General features: G+C 40.5%; 2 protein-coding genes across 4 annotated transcripts; both read left to right on the top strand.

Annotated features, from left to right (window-relative positions):
- Positions 1-908: 908 nt before the first annotated feature.
- On the top strand, positions 909-4,400 carry LOC131325183 (AAA-ATPase At3g50940-like). Its single transcript, XM_058357294.1, has 3 exons — positions 909-1,552; positions 2,638-3,207; positions 3,684-4,400. The coding sequence occupies exons 1-3, from the start codon at positions 1,034-1,036 to the stop codon at positions 4,101-4,103; spliced, it is 1,509 nt and encodes a 502-aa protein (XP_058213277.1). The 5' UTR covers positions 909-1,033; the 3' UTR covers positions 4,104-4,400.
- Positions 4,401-10,133: 5,733 nt separating this feature from the next.
- Positions 10,134-18,150, top strand: LOC131325182 (AAA-ATPase At3g50940-like). 3 transcript variants are annotated; one of them, XM_058357293.1, is made up of 4 exons: positions 10,158-10,893; positions 12,665-12,709; positions 16,499-17,038; positions 17,618-18,150. In XM_058357293.1, the coding sequence occupies exons 1-4, from the start codon at positions 10,441-10,443 to the stop codon at positions 18,095-18,097; spliced, it is 1,518 nt and encodes a 505-aa protein (XP_058213276.1). In that variant the 5' UTR covers positions 10,158-10,440; the 3' UTR covers positions 18,098-18,150. The 3 variants fall into 3 exon arrangements, with proteins under 3 accessions (XP_058213275.1, XP_058213276.1, XP_058213274.1); XM_058357292.1 differs by lacking the exon at positions 12,665-12,709 and having other exon boundaries at positions 10,134-10,938; XM_058357291.1 differs by lacking the exon at positions 10,158-10,893 and having other exon boundaries at positions 11,861-12,709.
- Positions 18,151-18,270: the final 120 nt, after the last annotated feature.

Below are 18,270 nucleotides of genomic sequence, written 5' to 3'. Positions count from 1 at the left end.
GTTTTTTCTTTGAAAATTTGTCTTTTCGTTCAGTTCTTTAATGTATTTCTTCCTTGGGCACAAAGTTTTACTCCTCTTCTCACTACCATCAACAGAGCATCTACACCACCACTGTCGCATGACGAGTTCGAGCTAAACTCATTTACTAACCATGGTAGTATTGAGAGCTGTAGACAAGTCGAGTCGATCTTTGTCGAGTTTGAGCTTGGCTCGTTTACTAAAAGAGCCAAAAACTTGAGCTCGAGCTCGGCTTGAGCCTTAACAAGCCGAGCTTACTCATTTACTAAATGAGCCTCCGTAATCGAGCCAAGCTTTTGTCGAATAAGAAGAGCTCTAAACGAGTCTAAACGAACTGAAAACTTGAGCTCAAGCTCGGTAAACGAGTCGAGCTCGTTTAGTAAACAAGCCAAAAACTTGAGCTTGTTTAGTAAACGAGCATAGCTCAAGAGCTGCTCAGTTCGTTTAAAGCCCGGGAGGTAGTTTTTATCTTAGGGATTCCATACAAACGATCCAAACCGTTCAATAATTTTAACATAATTATTCGAGTGGTCTTGGATTAAATCAGCTGAATCGAATATTTGAAATTAATTATTCTACTTCGTTCAGCTTTTCATTTAGAATTCATGCCCTAAAATCCGAAAGAATCTTTTAAAAAAAAAATTAGAGAATTGTGCATTTGGTATCCCCTTATCTAAACCGCATATATTTTAATGTACGTTGAGAAGAATATTTATTAAAAAATTTATCGTGATCGGATATCGATAGGATTTTTGAAAAATAATTGTTGCGTTTTGAAAATAATTGTTGCAGTGATGCTACTATTACATTGAGAGGGTAATTTAGGAAAGTTCGGCTAATGGGACAAAAAAGAGGAGCGCCTGAGGAGTATCTCAGTGGCGTTCTTCCTTGGGCACAAAGTTTTGTCACTACCATAGTACCATCTTTACACCACCACCGTCGATTGATCGAGATTTCACACCCAAAACCCCACTGAAGAGCTCCCCAAGACCTAAAACCCAGAAAAACCAAAACCATGTTGCCCAAAACCCAGAAACCTCCTCCCCACGCACGAATCCCACCCATCCTCTCCGCCGCCGCCTCCGCCGCGGCCACCGCAATGGTGCTCCGCTCCCTTGCCAAGGACCTCATCCCCCGCGAGCTCCAGCACGACCTCTTCCTCAGGCTCCGCCGCTTCCTCAGCAGGTTCTCCAGCGAACTCACCCTCACCGTCGACGAGTACGACGGGCTCTACCCCAACGCCCTGTTCCAGGCCGCCGAGACTTACCTCGGCACCGTCATCACGCCCGACACTAAGCGGTTCCGGGCGAGCAAGCCCGAGAGGGAGAAGCGGATCAAGGTGTCGGTGGAGAAGGACGAGGAGCTGACCGATTGGTTCGGCGGGGTTCCGATCAAGTGGCGGTTGTTCTGCAAGGATACCCCCGGGAAGTACGTCGCGAATCCGGACTCGTTGGGCTACGAATACGGCGCGACGACTCTGAAGTCGGAGTCCCGGTTCTTTGAGCTCGTTTTCCACAAGAAGATCAAGGACAAGGTAGTGTTGTTCATTAGGGTCTTTATTCTGCATTATTTGTTTGGGATTAAACTAAACAATACGAAGTAATAACAATATTTATTAGGGTTTGTTTGAAACATTTTGGTGGAAAAGAAAAGAAAATGAAAAGGGGATTTGGGGATGTTTCAGCGCGCAATAGATTTTTCTCTGCTTTTTTTTTTCTTCAGATTTTCATTTTCCTGTTTTTTCCCTTTTATTTTCGTTGATTTTCCTCAAGTTCCAAACAATCACTTAAAATACAAACCATGGAAGCTGTGTTTGGATGGATAATAATAGTGTTTTTTTTGTGTGTGTGCTTATTTTATCGGAAAATCCTCGCATGTTTGATTTCTCTATTTTTGCGCAAGAACTCCTAAAACCGCAGCAACAAAATATAGGAGTATTTTTTTGTTTGTCTCGTCTCTTTTTTTCAAAATCAGAGAAGCCAACAAATGTGTTTCAGTTTTTGCAAAACAAACGTGTTTTTGTTCGGTTGGTGATGAGGTTGTAGTAGCGATTGGAGCAATTTTATTTTTCATCAACACCACCACTTACTTGGTAAATCCAACAAAATGGACAGTTCGGATCATGTTTTTGTATCAGATTGGGGTTATATGAGTATTTGGGAGCTAATAACGGGATAAATCCATCAAAATGCATTGTGAGAATTGAACTGGGAAATGGAGAATTTAGATCACATTTGGAGGAGTTTCTTAGATTCTGATGATACATAATTTAATTTCATCCACACAACCTCATTACAAATTTCACTCCACACATGTCATCGAACACTTGTACACATTCTCATTATGGTTGTAAAATCTAGAACGTATAGCTCCCGAACACCCCCTGAGTAGAATGGGTTGCAGTGAGGTGATTGTGGTTCCACTGAGCTATGTCAGCAAGTACTCCCAACCTAGGAAGCACGTATCTGAGCCGTATCCTAAATTCAAAAATGTACCAAAACTTATTGTATATACTTAATTGATGTATGAAATATGTAATGGACCTATCTTGAATAACCTGTGCTTCACTTTTCCGTTAAATAATCGTGGTTCAAGGTATGTATTCGTTTTTATTCACAGGTAATCAACGAGTACTTGCCTTACATATTGGAGAAATCAAAGATCTTAAAAGAGGAGCAGAGAACACTGAAGCTTTGGACCCTAAAGATTGAACGGGGCATGGGGGGGCTAGGGGGACCGAGATCAAAGCCGTGGCAATCCGTGAATCTGGACCATCCATCAACTTTCGACACTCTAGCTATGGAATTAGACGCGAAGGAAAATATAATGGCGGATTTGCAGAGGTTTGTGAAGAGGAAAGAATTTTATAGGAGAGTTGGGAAGGCGTGGAAGAGGGGTTACTTACTCTATGGCCCCCCTGGGACTGGGAAATCAAGCTTGATTGCGGCCATGGCCAACTACTTGAACTTCGATGTGTATGATTTGGAGTTGACTGCTACGTGGAGCAATTCTGAGCTGAGGAACTTGCTCATTTCGACGGCGAATCAGTCGATTTTGGTGGTGGAGGACATTGATTGCTCCATTGAGTTGCAAGATCGGTTTAAGGCGGCAAAAAAACTGGTGGGAAAACCTTTGGTGGCTATGGATCTTCGTCAGCCTGATCAAGGGTATGATTGCAGGTCTAGCGGAGTAAGTGAATCATGGCTAATTCAAGTTTACTCACACAAACACAACCTGCAAATGTATGCTTTGCGTCTGTTTCTCTCTCACATGCACATGCACAGGGCTCTCGGAATAGTATGCCTGATCCTCTTAGTTAGTCAAGTAGTCATAGATTTTAACTACTATGATTGTTAGGTTATTAGGAGACAAAAAGTGATCCACACAATGTGTGAAACCGTAACTCGTAGACTGAAAGTATGCAATGGCTAATCGGCTCGCGATTATTACATCAACTACGGAGAGGCCTGAGATGCTGTGTTTCCAGAAGTCTTTGTACATGCTCTGATCACGTATGAATCCCATGATATGGTCTGAATCTTAAAACAAACGAATTTCTGAGGCATGGCAAGAGGGTCAAAGTAGCTACTTTGGTTCTTGACCTTCTTTCAAAGAAAATCCCATCCATTCAGAAAACATTGTACTGAATTTCGTCTAAATTGCAGGTGACTTTATCTGGACTACTGAATTTCATTGATGGATTGTGGTCAAGCTGTGGGGACGAGAGGATAATTATTTTCACCACTAATCACAAAGAAAGGCTCGACCCTGCACTGCTGCGCCCCGGGCGGATGGACGTGCATATCCACATGTCCTACTGCACACCTTGTGGGTTCAGAATGCTTGCCCAAAACTACCTTGAGATTTCGGAGCATCCACTCTTTACGGAGATTGAACGGTTGTTGAAGATGAAAAAAGTGACTCCGGCAGAAGTAGGCGAGCAATTGTTGAAGAACGAGGAGGCTGAGAGCGCGCTGAGAGGTTTGATTGAGCTGCTTGAGGAGAAGGAGGTTGAAGAAGTTAAAGCTGGTCAAGTAGAACAAAAGGAATCTGGATCTGAAGGTGTGACAGAGCTTGAGAATTAAAGAAGGTTGGAGTTGTGAAAAATAAAAGATTATATTGCTACCCAAAAAATGTACTGATCAGTATTGTATGAGGCAAAACTATTGGATATGTAGGAAAGGGTCTTCAAACACCCATAGAATGGCCCTAAAATCCTTAGTAAAGACTTCTAGTTCTGTTTATCTATTAGGAAGAGATTCGTTCTAGAAAAGTTTCAGAAGATATTGAGCGTAAATGAGATGATTGGTGGCGGAGAAAGATTTGTAATCACATACAATTATGCTACTGTCGTGGCATTAATCTGAGTTTTGTTCATGTCATCGATCTGTTAGCATTATAATACTCAAGCATCTCCGTAGACTTTAATTTTCGAGGCGTCAATAGTTTTTGAAGAGTTATGTGACAAATTGACATGTCAATTTTTAAAGATTTCGTTGGATTAGTGATGGCGTTGAAGTTGAACAATGGTTGTCGTTTTCACCAAGTGAGATTCGAAGGCTCCTATTCATACGTTTCTAACCTATAATCAACATGATCATATATATATATATATATATATATATATATATATATATATATATATATATATATATATATACGGGACGGTTCCGGAAACACCCAAAAAAACACCTAAAAAAACACCCCATAGCTCCCGATCAAATTTTGATGATCCGAGCCGCTCAATGTGATTAGAACATGATTTTAAGGGTACTCGCGCGAAATCAGCAAAAAAAATGACCGGGAAGGGCTTGATCCGAATAGTTTCGAACAGTTTTTTATTGAACGGTTTAAATAAAAACTGCTCAAATCAAGCCTTTCCGTGTCATTTTTTTTGCTAATTTCTTGCGGGCACCCTTAAAATCACATTCTGCACACATTGATCATAAAAATTTGATTGGGAACTATGAGATTGAAATTTGGGGTGTTTTTTTAGGTGTTTTTTTGGGTGTCCCTTGAACCGTCCCGATAATATATATATATGGGGCCGGTTCTAAAGACAATACATTTGACAATACTTTTGACAATACATTTTTCGGAGCCCCACACAAATAATCGGAGCTGTTCAATTTGTTTAAAACATGTTTTTAAGGGTTCCCGTAAAAAATTAACTCATTTGGATATCGGCAAGGACTTGATCGGCTCATTCAATTTTATCTTGTCAAGTTTGACAAGAATCAACTAAATGAGCCGATCAAGCCCTTATCGATATCCAAATGCGTTAATTTTTTACAGGACCCCTTAAAAACATGTTTTAAATACATTGAGCGGCTCTGATCATTTGTTTGAAGGTCCCATGCGGGGTTTCAAAAAATGTGTTGTCAAAAATATTGTCAAAAGTATTGTCTCTAGAACCGGCCCCTATATATATATATATATATATATATCAGGTTCCGGAGAGGGATCCCGCATTTTATTAAAATGCGAGACTCCCATTCCCGATTGAATTTCAATGATCCGAGCCGCTCAAAGTGATCAGAACGTGATTTTAAGGGTCCAAGCGAGAAATCAGCAAAAAAAATGACTGGGAAGGGCTTCATCCGAGCAGTTTTCATTGAACGGTTCAATGAAAACTGCTGGGATGAAGCCCTTCCCGATCATTTTTTTTTGCTGATTTCTCGCGAGGACCCTTAAAATCACGTTCTGCACACATTGAACGGTTCGGATTTTCAAAATTTGATCGAAAAATGAAAGTCCCGCATTTTAACAAAATGCGGGATCTCTCTCTCTCTCTCTCTCTCTCTCTCTCTCTCTCTCTCTCTCTCTCTCTCTCTATATATATATATATATATATATATATATCAGAAATGATTCGTGCACAGCAAGCTGTGCACAACAGCCTTTTTCTCCCGCCCCGGGTCGCACAAAGATGATCGGAGCCGCTCATTTTGGGTGTTTTGTTAACACCTCTAACTATATCGAACGAAGCTCATTTTTTACAGAGACCTTAAACGACATATTTTGAACAAAATGAGTGGCTCCGATCATCTTTGTGCGATCCGGAGCGGGAGAAAAAGGCTGCTGTGCACAGCTTACTGTGCACGTAGCACAGCTCTATATATACACACACACACACACACACAAAACTTCCAATAAGGGCGCCCTTAACTTATTAAGTTAAGGATGTCCCTTCCCGACCAATTTGCGATGATCCAAGCCGCTCAATATATTCAGAACGTAATTTTAAGGGTACCTACGAGAAATTAGTAAAAAAAAAAGAGACCGGAAATGGCTTGATCTGAGCAGTTTTTGTTTGTATTTTATCAAATGGTTCAAATAAAAACTGCTCAAATCAAGCCCTTCCCGGTCATTTTTTTTGATGATTTCTCTCTGGTACCCTTAAAATCATGTTCTGAACACATTAAGCAGCTTGGATCATCGAAATTTGATCGAAAAAGGGGATGTCCGCATTTTATTTAAAATAAGGATGCTCTCATAGAAAGGGGACTATGAGTAGAAGCTTGGAGTGTGTTAGTCCCCTTCTATTAAGGAAGTTCTTAACTTATTAAATTAAGGACCTTATCAGTTTGACATTGTTCCTGCTCAAATTTTGATAATCTGAACCATTCAATGTGTTTAAAACGTGATTTTAAGGGTGCATGCGAAGAATCGGCAAAAAATATGACTGTAAAGGGCTTGATCTGAGCAATTTTTCATAAAAACACTATAAATGTATTTTTATAAAAAACTATTTGGATCAAGTCCTTTCCGGTCATATTTTTTGCCAATTTCTCGTTTGAATTCTTAAAATCACGTTCTATACACATTGAATGATTCGAACCATCAAAATTCTCGCGTGCATCCTTAGTTGAAGCTTGGTGTGTGTATACAATCAAAGCAATAAATTAGTGAAAATTTAGACAGTCATCCCATAGTATATGGATGATCTAAATTGCACTTTCATGGACACCAAACCCAAAGAAAACGGGAAGCAGAATATCCCATAAAACTCTGGAACGAAAGTTTTCTTCTTCTTTAAACTCCAAGGAATTTGGTCAAGTGATTACGAGAAAGCAAAAGGTACTCCTCCATAAAGTCACAGGTTATCCGGAGGCCAAATATCTCAAATCTTGGGGCCACTGGAGGTTATACCCGGTCGTTACCTTAAAGGCTCCGGAATTAATCGTGCGCAAGCTAACCCAGTTATAAAAAAGAAAAGAAAAGGAAGTCTTCTTTAGGTCTCTCTACCACTCTTTTCAATCCTCCGCAATTTCGTAGAATATGTGCAGTTGACCTTGACTAGTTGACCTGAACGTGAGAGACGGTCACAAACGAATACCAACCTCAATTCTCTGTCAAACTCTCATACCAAAACCAAAACCGAAACGAAAAAATGCATAACATAAATGCTTTCTTTTTCTCTATCCATTGATTTGAGACCCAAAAAAACCATTGCAAAAAACCCGAAACAAAGACCACGCGTAATAGCCCTTAGCTTCAATTCGTGTGCGTGCGTGGGCGAATGGGCGTGAACGCGAGTGTGTGAAAATCTTTAAAACACACGACAAATCTACTAAAATTCGCGAGACCGAAAGTTGAGAGCACGAGCATAACTTGAGACATGAAAATGGGAACCCAGGTATTTTGAAGAATTATGCATGTGACCACCACAACACACCAAAATCCCTCCAATCAAAGATTCAAAGGCATTTAAAAAAACGCTCAAAATAAACCTGCCTGGCCTTTTTTTTGATTTCCATGTTGCTTTTTAATTCCCCTAAACGACTTCCATCCCTGGCATTCTGGCAAAGTCTTTTTTTAGTTTACTTTTCTCTTTACTTTTCCCCTAAACGACTTCCTATAATACTATTGTATGCTTGATTGATCTGAGCTGAGACACTCAAAGACCAATTCCAATATCAAAACACAACTAGTTGCGTCTTTTTTATCGGGCGAAAGTCAGTATTAGTAGAATAGTTAAATTAAATTACCTTATGTTTTCTCTTCACAATTTATTGATTTGATAGGGATGACAACTTCCCCATATCCGATGGATACCCGCCGCGCCCCACTCCGCTCATATAGAGGCGGGGTTTACTCAAAATTTTCCTCAATAGTAACGGATATGGTAGAATTCAAAGAAAATCTGCTCGGTTATGGAACGTGTATGATTTTGCAATCCCCACCCCGATTATATATAAAATATAAAAATATATATAGGAAGGAACATAGGTATAAATCTTGAGTGTGTGTATATATATAAAAATAATAATTACCTCTTTAATTAGAAAATCTTATCAATTACCACCTATTATGGAGTACTTAATATCCTAAGAATATCAATGGAGATTATATTTCTAATTAGAAATAGCAATTTATTTTCATTCTCGACTTTTTATAATTTTTTGTTTGGATATGGTTATATTTGGGGAAACTCCAATTCCCATCGGGGGGTGGGTTTAGTTCTTTATCGAATATTCCCAATGGGAAACGGGGTGGGATGGTGAAAGACTCTTGGAACTTGGAATCGGGTATGGAATAGGGTCTCCCGATCCATACCCTACTTGTTGCCTGCCCCTATGATTTGAGACCCCTCCTAAAAATCCAAAAATCTCACTCAAAAATTTTCTAAAACCTCTCCAAACCAAACCCCCAAAACAAAAACCAAAAATGCTATTTGCACAATCGTTGTGTTGGTTGTGTGCGTAATTCTGACCGTTCAGATGTATTTGGAAGATCTAGATTTTATAAAAACTCTTCCAAGGAAAAGTTTAACTTTTATGGGGAAAAGTTTAACTTTTATGGGGAAAAATTTGAGCGAATCCTGGCCTTTTATTACAGCAATGGACGGCTAGAGATTGATTGTGTGTTATGTTTTATACAACCGTTGTGTGTGTTGCACTTTTGAACAAAAACTATCCAAAAATCCCACTCAAAATCCCCCAAAACCTTCTATTCCAAACCTTCAAAGGCTCCTGTTTGAATTGCTCTAACCTATAATCAAGGCAATGAATTAGTGAAAATTTCAGCACTCGTCAGATAGGACGTAGGTGAACAAATTTGCATTCTTATGGGTTAGGTAAAAAATGCCATAAAACTCCGTAAAGAAAGTCCATTGATCTTAAGCATACCGCGTTGCGAAGACCCTGGTAAAGTCCATTGTTTACTTTCTCAGTATTCTCTCTACCACCATTTTCAATCCTCCACAATTTTGTAGCACATGTACAGTATGACTCATCGACCGAGAAATTGTCGTTTGTTCTTGGAGCACCGCCACTCTAGCTCTTTTCCACCCACACTTGGCGGTAGAACCGATACAAATATGTGCTAAAAAAGATCCTGCAGCACCGGGTGCACGAGGCGCACTCAATAACTCTCCTCGTTGACCTGTAGGTGAGACAGTCACACACGCAAGTCCATTGAATACCAACCTCTCTTCTTTGGCAAAGAGTCGTACCAAAACCATGACCAAAACGAATTCCCAACATCAATGCTTTCTTTTTCACAATATCCAATTATTTGAGACCCAAAACACATATTCCCTCGGCGTCTCCATTTATTAGTCCATCATTCTGTCATAACCGGATAAAAATTTATAATAAATTTTATATTCAAGATGAATCTTAGAACTTGTTTGATAGATCTCAATTAATTTTATAAGATAATATTTTTTAAAAGGCCTTCAATTTCCATGCTGCAATTTCCACAAGGCCTAAGCTTGGCTTGTTTTGCACGGGGAAAATGTGGCTGGAAAAAATACGCCAATAAATCCACAATGCCTTCAATTTCCATGCTGCATTTTTTTCCGAAATAGAGGTGCAAACGAACCGAGCTTCATAATATTTGAGTTTGGCTCATTTACTAAACAAGACTAAAACTTAAGTTTTAGCTCGGCTCGTTTGTAAACGAGCCGAAAATGACTAATTTATTCAACGAACCTCTTTAAAGAGCAAAATTTTAGCAATCCGAGCCGAGCTTTTAAGTGTTGAGTCGGCTCGTTTCGTAAACGAACGTAAAACTCAAGCTCGAGCTCGACCTAATTATTAAACGAATTGAGCAGCCCTGCCCCGAAACGACCTCCATATAGGAAAAGGACATCGTTGAACTGGCATTCTGGCAAAGTCTTTTTTTTAACTAGTTTCCTTTCCATCTTCAGTCTCACTCCTCCAATCCTACAGCTTTCCTATCATATAATTTACATATTTCCTATAGCCTATTGTATGCTTCATTGGTCTAAACTGAGACAACTCAAAGATCAATTCCATCACCAAAAATCCCTTTTTATTTTCCCTTCACAATCCATCGATTTGAGATCACCAAAAACATCAAAAACCAAAACCAAAACCGAAACCGAAAACTACCCAAAAATCCCACTCAGAATTCCATAAACCCTTCAACTCCAAACCAAACCCAGAACCAACCATGTTGTCAAGCACCCAGATGCCCTCAATGAAAACAGTAATCACCGCCGCCGGCTCGGCCGCCGCGACGGCGATGGTGATCCGCTCCGTGGCCAGGGACCTCATCCCCCACGAATTCCAGAGCTACTTCTTCCTCAAACTCCGCGGACTCCTCGGCAGGTTCTCCAACCAGGTCACCATGATCGTGGAGGAGTACGACGGGATGTACCCGAACCAGCTGTTCCAGTCCGCGGAGCTCTACCTCGCCACCGTGATCAGGCCCGACACGAGGCGGTTCAGGGTGACGAAGCCCGAGAACCAGAAGCAGATCATGGTGTGGATGGAGAAGAACGAGGAGGTGAGCGATGAGTTCTGCGGGGTTCGGTTCACGTGGCGGTTGCGGTGCCATCAGGTGCAGGGGAGGCACGTCGCGAACCCAGATGATTATTTTCACGGGTCGACTCTCAAAACGGAGGTCCGGTTCTTCGAACTCGTTTTCCATAAGAAGTTCAAGAACAAGGTAAAATATGTTTTGACTATTTCATTTTTCGCTGAGCTTGTTGTTTTTGAGCTTGACTCGTTTATCAAAGAGGCAAAAAAAAATTGAGCTCGAGCTCGATTTGGTTATAAACGAGTCAAGTCCAGCTATGTAGTATTAAGTTCGGCTCGTTCACAAAGCAAGCCCAAAATTTGAGTTCGATGACTGAAAACCATAATGCCCATTGAATAACTTCTCTGGCAAAGCCTCGTACCAATACCAAAACCATGATCAAAACGAAAAAGGCATATCATCAATGCTTTCTTTTTCACTATATCCAATGATTTGAGACCCAAAACACATAATTAAAAAAAAAACCCAAAACAAAAAACAAAAAAATTACGCAAAATCGCACCCCACACCTCACCAAGATCCCTATAATCATAGATTCAAACTACAAAGATCCCTATGGTAGCCTATTTTGCTTTTTTGGTGTACGCAAGGCCACATATGACATCTAGCAATTAGCATTTTGGCTTACGTATTATGCCCGTCTTTGTTTTTGAAATCTGTTTTTTCTTTTATTAGGTAAACCTTTGGATCCCCGAATTGGGGCGGGGATAGAGGGAAAAAAACAAATCCCCGTTAGGAATTAGGTCATGGACGGGGAAAGAGTTTGGGGATAGCACGGTAGCACCTTTCGGCTCCAACGCGTCCCCATTGCCAATCCTAATTCCCATGCTGCATTTTCACCGAAATAGGGGTGCAAACATAGCTGAGCTTCATAATGTCCGAGTTCGGCTCATTTACTAAACAGACCTAAAACTCGAGCTCTAACTCAGATCGTGTATTTAACGACCCTCTTTAAAAAATCGAAATTTAGCCAGCCGAGCCGAGTTTGTAAGTGTTGAGCTCGGCTTATTTCCTAAACGAGCCTAAATCTCAAGCTCGAGCTCGGCTCAATTACTAAACGAGTGGAGGCAAGCCAAGCCACGAGCAGCTCACGACCAGTTGGGTTCGTTTGCAGCCCTACCCCAAAACGATTTCCATCTATCAAAACGACATCGTTGACCGGGCATTCCGGCCGGCAAAGTCTTTTTTTAGTTTACCTTTCATCTTCAGTCCTCCATTCTTCATTAGTCTAAGCTGAGACACCCAAAGACCAATTCCATTACCAAAACCTTATTTATTTTCTCTTGACAATCCATTGATTTGAGACCCCCTGAAAAACATCAAAAACCAAAACCAGAACCAAAGATCCCACTCAAAATTCCATAAACCCTTCAACTCCAAACCAAACCCAGAACCAGCCATGTTGTCAAACACCCAAATGCCCTCACTAAAGACAGTAGTCTCCACTGCCGCCTCTGCCGCCGCGACCGCGATGGTAATCCGCTCCGTGGCCAGAGACCTCATCCCCCGCGAATTCCAGAGCTACTTCTTCCTCAAACTCCGCGGACTCCTCAGCGGATATTTCTCCAACCAAGTCACCATGATCGTGGAGGAGTACGACGGGCTGTACCCCAACCAGCTGTTCCAGTCCGCCGAGCTCTACCTCGCCACCGTGATCAGGCCCGACACGAGGCGGTTCAGGGTGACGAAGCCCGAGAAGCAGAAGCAGATCATGGTGTGGATGGAGAAGAACGAGGAGGTGAGCGATGAGTTCTGTGGGGTCCGGTTTAGGTGGAGATTGATGAGCCATCAAGTGCCGGCGAAGCATGTTGCGAACCCAGATGATTCTTTTCCCGGGTCGACTCTCAAAACGGAGGTCCGGTTCTTTGAACTCGTTTTCCATAAGAAGTTGAAGGACAAGGTAAATATGTTTGGCTATTTCATCGTCCGCCGAGCCTTAGTTGTGTTTGAGCTCGGCTCTTTCACGAAACGAGCTCGAAAATTGAGCTCGAAGACCGAAAACCATAAAGCCCATTGACCATGTTGTCGTCCACCGAGCCTTTTTGTGTTTGAACTCGGCCTGTTAATCAAACAAGCAAAAAAAATTGAGTTCAAGCTCGGCTCGTTCACGAAATGAGGCCAAAACTCGAGCTTAAACTTGGCTCGATTATTAAACGAGCCAAACCGAGCGAGCCCTAACGAGTCGAGCCTTGAGCTGCTCGCAAAGAGCTCGGTTCTTCTTCCGGCCTGCAGGCAGGATGCATTATTTGTTTTGGTGGAATAGGACTATTAAATGTGTGATAAAAAATGAAAATACAACTGTACGTTGCTGACTAGAGAAAGTTATTTGACCCCTTTTTTAGCAAAAAAATAAAATCACTTATCAAACTAATTTGGTCGAAGTTATTTTCCAACATGCTGCCATGCTTAAAAATAAGAAAACAATAGATATGTTGTTGCCATGCTCTTCCCAGATGCAGCGTAGCCTCCTTTTATGAAATTAATAATTACAAGAAAAAAACACAAACAATGTTTGAACCAAAGGTGGACTATTTAAACAAACGATATTGAGATAAATCTCGGTTTTTCTTTAATTCATAAACAACTGTCTCTTCTAAGGCCATCCACAGTGGTATAATCAAAAAAGAATAATCAAAAGTTGACACATCAGCTTTTGATTATTCACTTAAGAGGTTTCTAAGCTTAACAATGTTAAGCTTTACTATGGTCACTTTTAGTCCATAACCAAAATATGGGGTCCACTACAATTTCACTCTCTATCCCCCTCTATTTTCCGTCATTCACTTCCTTCCATTTATGTTTTTTATGGGTTAAAATATATCAATTCCCTCTCTTAATTTTGGAAAAAAAAAATTGGTGACTTCCTTCCCTCCTATTATGAATTTTTTTTTGGTGGGGTGTGTGTGTGTGTGTGTGTGTGTGTGTGTGTGTGTGGGGGGGGGGGGGGGGGGGGGGGGGAATTGAAACAGGAAAGAAGAGTGAAACACTTTAATCCGGCAACGATGAGTTGAATTGTAGATGATCGAGAGATATGAGTTTCACTTCTTAAGGAAAAGAAAGAGAAATAGTTTGTGGGTGAAGTGAAGAAGACATAGAGTAGGCGAAGAAACTTGGCTACATAAAATTTTTATTCTTCAATTTTATTTTTTTTACCAAAAAAAAAAAAGAGTAGGCGAAGAAGAGAAAAAGAAAATACCAGTTGAAACACGTGTGTATACAAATTTTGAAACTAGTTAACTTATGTGGTGTAGGGTTCACAAATTTTGATTATTGAAAAAGGTTGCTAGTTTTGGTTATCCAAAGCCAAAAATTTGATTATTTCTATGGATGTTGCTAAGTTTGATTATACCATTGTGAGCGATCTTTTACAACAACATTGTTAATTTTAAAAACAATTGGCATTTGATTATACCACTGTGGATGGCCTAATGCCACCCTACAACCAGGGTTGCAAACGATCCGAGCCGCTCGCGAGCGGCTCGGAGCTCGGCTCGACAACGGCTCGACTCGGCTCGGTTCGAGACACAAACGAATGAGCTCGAGCTCGAGTCCTGGGCTCGTTTGGTAAACGAGCCGAGCTTGAGCTAGTCGAAACTCGGCTCGAATTGGCTAGCGAGCTCAATTATATTATATATATTTATATTTATTTATATATATATTTATATATATTTGTTTCATAAACGAGCCGAACGAGCCGAGCTCGAGCTCTGTAAATACTTCTCTAGCCGAGCTCGAGCTCGAGTTCTGCAGCTCGTCACGAGCTCGAGCCGAGCTCGAGCCAACTAAATTTTTGGCGAGCCGAGCTCGAACACTCTAAAACTCGGCTCGGCTCGGCTCGTTTGCAGCCCTACCTACAACCCATTTTATACTAGAAAACTAGTACCGAAAGGGAAACACCAAAACAAGAAGCTAAATCCCGGTAATTGACTAATTAATTACCAAAATCAAAAGATTTAAGCTATTTCCAAATTTGATTACCAGAGAATAAAGAAACTTACCAAAACAAACGTCACTTAATCAGAATCTCCTCCAACAATCTATAGCCAAAATAATGAAAAAAAATTAATATAAATGCGAATCTTTTAGAGGAGGGAGAAATTAGTTATTAATTAGTTGGATGAGGTGATAAGATTTGCCAAAATCAAATTTAATAAACAAAAGAAATACTAACTAATTGGACAGCGAGTTTGATAGTATCTGGTAGACGGCATTTTGGTTTCCCCACCCCCCCCCCCCCCCCCGGGCAAATTTTGATAATTCGTAGGGTAAAGATCACTTAGGCCTTGTTCGTTTAGTAATTTTGGGTATTTTAGTTTTAGTAGTGGGTGGAGAGAGAAATAAGGTAGTGATTGGAGAGAGGAGTAATGATTAAGAGAGATAGAAAGAGAAATAAATTAATAATTGAAAAAATAGGATAATGATTAGAGAAAGATGTAGGATAATGATTGAAAAAAAAAGTTAAAACAAAGTAAATATGTTAAACGAACAAAGCCTTAACCTACGAGGTTTCCCTTATAAGTACAAATGCCCCCTCCGTGTTTGGGAAATTATTTTTTGCCCTCAGTGGTTTGGTGCTGCATTTCAATTACATCCAACTATTAGTCAACAGATAGGTCAGTGTTAAAACTTTTGGAATGCCCATTTAACTATCAAAAAGAAAAAATATGGGTACATCAAATGTATACTGGATTGTGCGAGTCCCTCGGATCCCACACAAAAGATCAAAGTTGTTTAAAATATTTTTAATTATAAGAGTCTTTGTAAAAAAATCAGCTTAGTCGGATATCGGTAAAGGCTTAATCAAGATTAAGCCATTCAATTTTTGGTCCTATAAATTCACAGACCAAAATTTGAACAAGTCCTTACCGTATCCGACTAAGTTGATTTTTCATGAGGGCTTTTCAAAACATGTTAATTTTAAACAAATTATTGAACGGTTCGGATCATTTGGGTAGGACTCCAAGGTGGGTTCCACACATTCCAGTGTGTATTTTGTGTAACACCAAATGGTGTGCTTATAGTGTTTTTTATTGTTAAAATGGGCATTTCACACAAGAAGAGATCAACTAAACTTACCAACTAACGAGTAGAAGATTGCAATGCCATTGATTTTTTCACATAAGTATTTAAATAATCTCAAAGTCGATAATGACAATAAGTATTTTTTTCCCGTGGGGTCGGACAACCCCGCAGATTCGCACATGTCATTGCCACGAATTTTTCTATGATGCCTCAATGTGGTATTAGGAGATGCCCCCGTAAATCTCAGCCATTAGATAAAAATGGGTGAATCTCATCTATTGGATCAAAACCACATAAAAAAGTAGGCTAAATTTGCTAAAACGAGGTGGTTTTGTGAGTTTTCTTCCAAAAAAATTGCACTTATACCTACAACAAAAAATGACTATATACATAGGAGTATGTTTTATGATCGCACTTATTACAACATATGATTATAATTACTACAAAATATAGCCGTTCAAAAGAGAAGAGAGAGTGGTGGGGTGATGGGAGAGAGAGGGAATAAATTTTGGCCGTTCAAAGCATATTTAAACGGTTGGAATCAATGACAGATACCACTACCCGCTCGGCAACCAAAAATTTATCTATAGAAACTAGTAGTATTCCAATAGACAACATGTTCATCAAATTACACTCTTTGAACGTATTTCTTTGATCTCCCTGGCAGGTAATCAACGAGTACTTGCCTCACATATTGGAGAAGTCAAAGATCTTAAAAGAAGAGAACAGAACACTGAAGCTCTGGACCCTAAAGAACGACCGGATGATGGGGGGTCCGAGAAGGAACCCATGGAATTCCGTGAACCTGGACCATCCGGCGACGTTCGACACTCTGGCAATGGAAGCGGACGCGAAGAAAACCGTGATGGAGGATCTGCAGCGGTTTGTGAAGCGGAAGGACTTTTATAGACGAGTTGGGAAGGCGTGGAAGCGGGGTTACTTGCTTTTCGGGCCCCCCGGAACCGGGAAATCAAGCTTGATCGCGGCCATGGCGAATTACTTGAATTTCGACGTGTACGATTTGGAGTTGACTGATATAAGGGGTAATTCTCAGCTGAGAGATTTGCTGATTTCGACTGCGAATCGGTCGATTTTGGTGGTGGAGGACATCGATTGCACCATTGAGTTGCAGGATCGGAAGGTGGCGGCATTAAAAGCGGCTAGGCCTATGGATCCTTTCGGACATAGCGTCCATGGATCTGCTGGGGTAAGTTTTTGTTCTAGCTTTATGGCTTTTAGTACTAGCTTCAACTTCTTCATCCAATGCCATTGTGATAATTGGGCTTACAAATCTAAAGGCCGTTAAGCGCAAACGAGAGCATACCATTGAGGATAGTTGCAACGATCTTTATGTGTACCGTGCCCCACAACATCCGGTGCTTCAATAGTACCCTTTTTCGGCTCATGATTCTCTAATGGTTTTTTTTGCAGGTGCTTGAGGAATTGATATTCTCTAATGATCCTCATGTTTAGTTGCTTTTGCATCTCATTTGGGAGGGTCAGATATTTCTCTTTTTGTTGTTTGTTTTGGTCCCTGCTTTGACTGTCTTCCTATTTGGCTTGTTTCTTGTACTTTTTATTATTATTATTAATGAATTTCTTGTTCTTACACCAAAAAACCGAACATCTTAGGGCCGTGTTTGGATCATGAATTAGTTGTAGCATATAATAGGAGGAAGATAAATAAGATGAAGAAAATCAGGGAAACTAGTCAGTTTTTTTTGTTTTACTTGAATAGCTAGCTGCTCTCTTCGCTTATCTTTTTGTTTCTCTCTACAAATTGCAGATTACCTTATCAGGGATGCTTAATTTCATCGATGGATTGTGGTCAAGCTGCGGGGACGAGCGGATTATTATCTTCACAACCAATCACAAAGAGAAGCTCGATGCTGCGTTGTTGCGCCCCGGTCGGATGGACGTCCATATCCACATGTCCTATTGCACCCCCTGTGGATTCAAAATGCTTGCCAAAAATTACCTCCGAATCACAGAGCATCCGCTCTTTTCAGACATCGAACTGTTGATAGGAACGAAAAAAGTGAGTCCCGCAGAAGTAGGCGAGCAGCTGATGAAGAGCGAGGAGGCCGAGGTCGCGTTAAGAGGTCTAGTCGAGTTTCTCGAGGCGAAGAAGGAGATTGAAGAAGTTAAAGATGGGGAAGTAGAGGAAAAGGAATCTGGATCATCCGAAGGTGTAACACAGGTTGAGAAGAAAGGTGGGAATGAGGAGGTGACTTCGGTGTCCCGGGTCATTTTGGGGACACCGTAACTTTTATAAAGAGGAGAGAAGTAATATAATAAAGAAATTTATATTTGGCGCGATACGAACTTCTAATCTTTTAATTCTTGTATAAATAACCGATTCTAATACAACCTTAGTGATCACTTAATACGACGTTGAAACTTATGTACCTAATAACTTCAACTTTTATTTAAATTTAA

Source organism: Rhododendron vialii, chromosome 5a (assembly GCF_030253575.1).
Source record: "Rhododendron vialii isolate Sample 1 chromosome 5a, ASM3025357v1".
Classification (NCBI taxonomy): Eukaryota; Viridiplantae; Streptophyta; class Magnoliopsida; order Ericales; family Ericaceae; genus Rhododendron; species Rhododendron vialii.
This window is presented reverse-complemented; position numbering and strand designations above follow the sequence as displayed.